Below are 6,000 nucleotides of genomic sequence, written 5' to 3' on the forward strand. Positions count from 1 at the left end.
AAGAATACCATCCAGGTTAAACAGAGAACTTTAGCTGGATCTCGGGATAACAATGAGAGTTTGTGACTTTTACAAATTGGGCAGGTATCTCAGGAGGACTACAGGGATGTCATGTGGTCATGCAAGTGAAAAATTAGAATTGGGAATGTACAAGTACAACATAATCTGGGTACAGTTGTAAAATACAAGAAATTCTTTCCAGACATACATTATCAACAAAAGGAGGGCTAAGGAGAATCTCATCCTTCACTGGATGTGGGGGCACTCACACAGAGCAAAGGATGAGGGAAATTCTTTATACTTTCTTTGTCTCAGTCTTTCTAATAAGACCAATAATTCTCTGGATACCAAGCCTCTGATGTAGAAGACAGGGAGCAGAACAAACCCCCAGAATACATGAGGGAAATGGTTGGAAACCTCCTACACCAGTTAGACACACACTGACCTATGGGGCCTGATGGGATCCAGCCAAGGGTAGTGAGGGAGCTGGCGGAGGCGCTCACCAAGCCACTTTACATCATTTATCTACAGTCCTGGCTCACCAGGGAGGTCCCACTTGGCTGGAGGTTGGCAAATGTGCTGCTTCTGTAAGAAGAAGGGACAGAAGGAGGATCTGAGGATCTGCAGGGCTGTCAGTCTGACCTTGGTACCAGGGAAGGTCATGGAGCAGATCATGTTGAGTGACATCACACAGCACGTACGGGACGACCAGGGGATCAGACCCAGCCAGGATGGGGTGATGAAAGGCAGGTCCTGCTTGACCAACCTGATCTCCTTGTCTGACAAGGTGACCCACTTAGTGGAGGAGGGAATGAATGGCTGTGAATGTTGTCTACCTAGACTTTATTAACGTCTTTGACACTGATTCAACTGGAGAAAGTGGCTGCTCATGGCTTGGACAGGTGTATCCTTCACTGCCAAAAAAACTGGCTGGATGGCCGGGGCCAAATAGCTGTGGTGACTGGAGTTAAATCCAGTTGGTGGCTGCTCACAAGTGGTGTTCCCCAGGGCTCAGTGCTGGGGCCAGTTCTGTTTAATATCTGTCTCCATGGTCTGATGAGGGGATCGAGTGGATCCTCAGTAAGCGTAGCCTGGAGAAAGGGAGGCAGAGGGGAGACTTTCTCGCTCTCTACAACTACCTGAAAGGAGGTCTTAGTGAGGTAGGTGTCTGTCTCTTACCCAAGAAAGAAGCAACAGGACAAAATAAAATGTCCTTAAGCTGCACCAGGAGAGATTTACATTGTATATTAGGGAAATTTATTCACGAAAAATGTTGTGAAACACTGGAATGGACTGCCAAGGGTAGTGGTGGAGTTGTCATCCCTCGAAGTGTTTAAAAGATGTGTAGAAGTGGTGCTTAGGGCCATGGTTTAATGGTGACCTTGGTATTGCTTGGTTAACACTTGGATTTGATGATCTTAAGAGTCTTCTGTACCTGAAACAATTCTTTGATTCTATTCAATGGCACCAGCTAGCTCCAACCAGACTGCTTGCTGGCAACACCTGAACCAAACAGCAATGGTGGTAGCACAAATGTGTGAACATCTTTAAGAAGGGGGAAAACGACTGCAAAATTGTAACTGGAAGAGAGAGAGGGATGGATATATGTAAAGAGAAAAATCCCTACAGACAGGAAGTTCAGTGAAGAAGGAGGTGCAGGATGTGCTCCTGGTGCTGGAGCAGAGATTCCCCTGCAGCCCGTCCTGAACCTCACGCTGGAGCAGATTGTCCCACTGCAGCTTTGTGAGCACCTGCCATCCAGCCAAGATCAACCCAGCAGAGCCGGGTCACAGGATTGTTCCTGCTCCTGGTCCTCAGTGCCCCAGGCTGTGCCTCAGGGACCCAACACTGAGGAGGGCAATGACCTCACAAAGGGGCTTTCTGTGTGACCTCAGAGCACAGGGACAGTTGCTTGGTGTCCCCTGCACTGGTGCTCCATGGACCCCACAGCAGGGAGGCTGGTGGTCCAGAGACCCCCTGCATTGGTCACTGTGGGGCCCTGCAGAGAAGAGGGGATGCTGGCCTGGGGATCCCCTGCAAGGGATCATTTGTGGACCCCACAGCAAGGTGAGACTGTGGTTTGGGGACTCCTGCGTAGGTGGAATGGGGACCATGGGGCCAGGGGAACAGTGCAACAAGGACCCACACCTGGCTCAGCTGAGAACCCCACAGCAAGGGGGTGGTGACCCAGCCTGTGTTGCCCAGGGTCCTGGCAGCAAGGGGACGCAGGATACAGGACTCTGTGTTTTTGTCCCTGGAATCTGACCGTGAGTGCGATGGTGTCATGGACACTGCCATGTGGTTGGGCTGGGGACCACAGCAAGGGGGGGCCATGACAGGGATTCTACATGGGTGACCTGACACCTGCAGAGCAGGCAAGCAGTGCAGGGTCTGTTGATGTATTTACTGATCGCAGTTTTTTGGGGTTTTATTTAATCAGGACAATTATCTCTATCTTAGTCTTCCAGGTCCCCTGAACTACACTAGTCTGAGGCCTTTGGTTTGGTTTTGGCAGCATTTCTACTCCTTCATTCCGTCATTCATCCTTCAGCAGTATTTTGGGGCCATTTGCCAAGGATTATCTATTGTAAAAGATGTGTTGATTTTGAGGTCCTGAAAGGCACCTTCTGGAACATTCCAGGTGCTTCTATAGCGGCTGTAAGCTGCCCCCTGATTGGCAGGTTGTTACCTGCTGCCTGAAGGTCAGTCTGTTACCTGCGCCCTGATTGGCTGGTCAGTGAGTGCTGAGGCAGTGCCTGGCTGTGGGGAGGGGAGGCTGCGACTGGGGGCTGAGGCTGGAGAGGTCTGGGAGAGCTGGTGAGGCCGGTGAGAGGCCCAGGGGAGCGGGACCGGCAGGCAGGGGAGGCTGGTGAGTGACGGCTTTGGGGTGTGAATGTGGGGTGAGCGCCGAGGGGTGAGGCCATTTCTGTGTGCAGTGTTTGTGGGGCCAGAGTGGGACTGGGTGTAGTGCAGGGGCAATGGGAGGCATGTGTGGTGCGCGGGGCTGTGAACCTGAGAACCTCGAGGGGATGTTTGCATGGGAAAGGGTTGGTGAAGCAGAATAGATGAGACTAGAGCAGTCGAGATGGAAGGCACCTATGGTGACCATCTTGTCTAACTGCCTGAGCCCATCAGGGCTTAGTAAAAGTTAAAGCGTGGTGTTAAGAGCAGTGTCCAAATGCCTCTGCAACACTGACAGGCTTGGGGTATCGACCACCTCTGTAGGAAGCCTGTTGCAGTGTTTGACCACTGTCCCTGCAAATAAATGTTTGGTGATGTCAAGTTTAAACCTGCAGTGGTGCAGCTTTGATCCATTCCCATGTGTCCTGTCACTGGATCTGATGGAGAAGGGCTCAGCACCTCCCTCTCCACGTCCCCTCCTCAGGAATCTGCAGAGAGCAATGAGGTCGCCTCTCAGCCTCCTTCTGTCCAAACTAGACAAACCCACTGTCCTCATTTCCTCCTTTAGCACATCTCTTCCAGATCTTCGTACAACTTTGTTGCCCTCCTGTGGGTGATTTCAAGTACCTTGACATTCCTCTTAAATTGTGGGACGCAGAACACCTCACAATATTCCCCCCAGTCACATAGATCAATATCTTTCTTAATTCCAGAAAAACTACATCCACCAGCTTCCCTTCATCCACAAGGCAGGTGACGTTGTCTTAGAAGGATAGGAAATCAGTTACACAGGACTTTCCCTTAGTGAACCCCTGTTGACTGTACCTGATGATTACATTGTCCTTAAATGCCTCTCAGCAGTGCTCAGCTGTTACTTCTCCATAATTTTCCAGGTACTGTGGTCAGACTAACAGGTCTGCAGATTCCTGGCTCTTCACTCACGCCCTTTTTACAAACTGGAATAACGTTGGCTGGCTTGCAGTGAGCGAGAACATCTCTGGCCTCCCAAGATGTGCCTGAATTCAGTGGAGGTGAGTGTCGTGAGGGTTGTTCACCGCATGAGCAGTGTTTGTTGGTGAGGAAGATGAGGTGGGGCAGGAAGGGTCTCTGTGTGTCTGTGTTGATGGTGCTGGAGTGCCTGGCAGGCAAGAGGCAGGTTGGGCCAGTGCAGGGCTGGGTTGGGGGTGTCGGTGAGTCAGATGGACTCATGTCTGCCCCCCAGAGAGGGGAGGTTGTGTATCTGGATGTGCATAAGTCCATGGGGAATGGTGGTTTGAATTCGGGATTCCTGAATGAATTTCCTGATTCTCTTTCACTGGACATAGTGGAATCTCATGGAGCTGGGCAAGGGGAGAAGCCAAGTCCTGTTTCTGGAGACGACTCAGTGGCAGTAGCAGGAATGACTGTGGGCCAGTTGGATAGAAAGTATCTTGGCAGAGAAGGACATTGCAGTCCTGGTGGAGAACAAAAGGACCTGGAGGTGCCAATCAACCCCTGAGGTAAAAGGGGCTACCAAGTCTCCATGGCAGCATTGGCAAAAATGTTGGCAGGAGGTTGAGGGAGGCGACCGTTCCTGTCTCCTCAGTACTGGTGAGGTCTCATGTGGGGTCCTGTGTGCGGGTCTGAGCTCCCCAGTGGAAGAAGGACATGGATGTATTAGTGCAGGAGAAGTGCAGGTTCACAAAGATGCTAGAGGGTCTGGGACATGTTCCACCTGACAAGACAATGAGAGAGCTGGGATGTTTTAGCCAGGAGGCAAAGAGCACATGGGGGATGTTATCAATGTGTGGAAATTTCAGAGGGGAGGGAATAAAATGTGTTTGCTGGGAGGTCTGGAGAGTCATGCTTGGGAAGAGAGTTATTCGTGTGTGTGCTGGCCTGTGAGAGATCTTGTCCAAGATGTGCGCAGGGAAGCGTTCTCATGTGGAAGGCTCTGTTTGAGCCAGGGATGGGTTTGTGTCACATCCTGGAAGCCACTGGGCACTGGTGGTGTTGGTGGCATATTTCCTGGGAGAGGTCTTGTTTCCCTTTTCCACCCACCCTGATGAGCTACTGAGCCTGATTTTTCTCACGTGAAGTTGAATGAGCCGTGGGAGAAAAAGACAACAGGCTGCATCTCAAGCTGGGATGAAGGAGAACTTTATTGAGGGAGAAAAGTGAAAAGGCAGGAGTGCCAAGTGGAACAGCACAAGTCTGAGGTGCAAAGAAAGATGTGGGAGAAGAGGAGAAGGACCTTCATCGAGGTACGAAGGCAGCCCAGGCTGGCAACTTCCCTGCTTCCGTGCTTGGTTCCTGGAGACGAGGAGCAGGTCCCTGTGCCACAAGGGCCTAGAGGTTCGTGTCCTCAATGTGTGGGGTGGCTTCCAGGGTGTGTGTGGTTGGCATCACGGGTGGCAGCGAGAGCCCTTAGCAGATGTATCCACCCCTTCTGCCGCCAAAGCAGCCCAGGCCTCCGAAGCCACCCAGGCCCCTGAAGCCGTAGCCAAAAGCGCCGGAGTTGACGGCAACTCCCTGGGCACCAAGTTCGTTGCCCACGGCAGCCGATGCGGAGGATCCGACGGCGGTGCTCTGGGGGTGGGAGGTGAGGATGGGTCCTGGCAGGGTGACCAGCACGGCGGGAGGCTGGATGAGGACACGGGAGTCCTGGCACTGCAGGGAACAGGGCTCGTTGCAGCTGTTGGCCAGCGGGGTGGGTCCGCAGGGGCGGCAGATGTCGTAGCAGGCCATGTGTGTGGTGTGGAGGGGCCCTGGAAGGGACGAGAGGCTGTTGAGCAAGCGCAGGGGTGTGGGGGTGCGAGGAGCGGTGTTGCAGGAGGGTGAGGGAGTGGGGAGGCTGGTGTGGGGCTGTGGGGAGCGTGGCGGTGGGGAGGCGTGAGGGCTGCTGAGGCTGGGGGCAGAGCGTGCTGGAAGAGAGGGGCCAGGCGGGGCAGGAGCAGGAGGGGAAGGGGGTTGAGGCTCACCTTGTTGAGCGCGGAGGGAGGAGAAGGCGTCAGGAGAGTGTGTGAGGGAGAGAGGCGCTGGGCCGGCTTTTATGCTGGTCCCCGAGGGGCGGGACAGCCTTTGCGCATGGCGGCATTTTGCAGACAGCAGCTGTTTGAT

General features: G+C 53.2%; 1 protein-coding gene across 1 annotated transcript; it reads right to left on the reverse strand.

Annotated features, from left to right (window-relative positions):
- Nucleotides 1–5,307: 5,307 nt before the first annotated feature.
- On the reverse strand, nucleotides 5,308–5,628 carry LOC309436352 (feather beta keratin-like; the record flags this gene model as incomplete). Its single annotated transcript, XM_082045480.1, has 1 exon — nucleotides 5,308–5,628. The coding sequence occupies one exon, from the start codon at nucleotides 5,626–5,628 to the stop codon at nucleotides 5,308–5,310; it is 321 nt and encodes a 106-aa protein (XP_081901606.1).
- Nucleotides 5,629–6,000: the final 372 nt, after the last annotated feature.

Source organism: Streptopelia decaocto (assembly GCF_964273445.1).
Source record: "Streptopelia decaocto genome assembly, chromosome: 2".
Lineage (NCBI taxonomy): Eukaryota > Metazoa > Chordata > Aves > Columbiformes > Columbidae > Streptopelia > Streptopelia decaocto.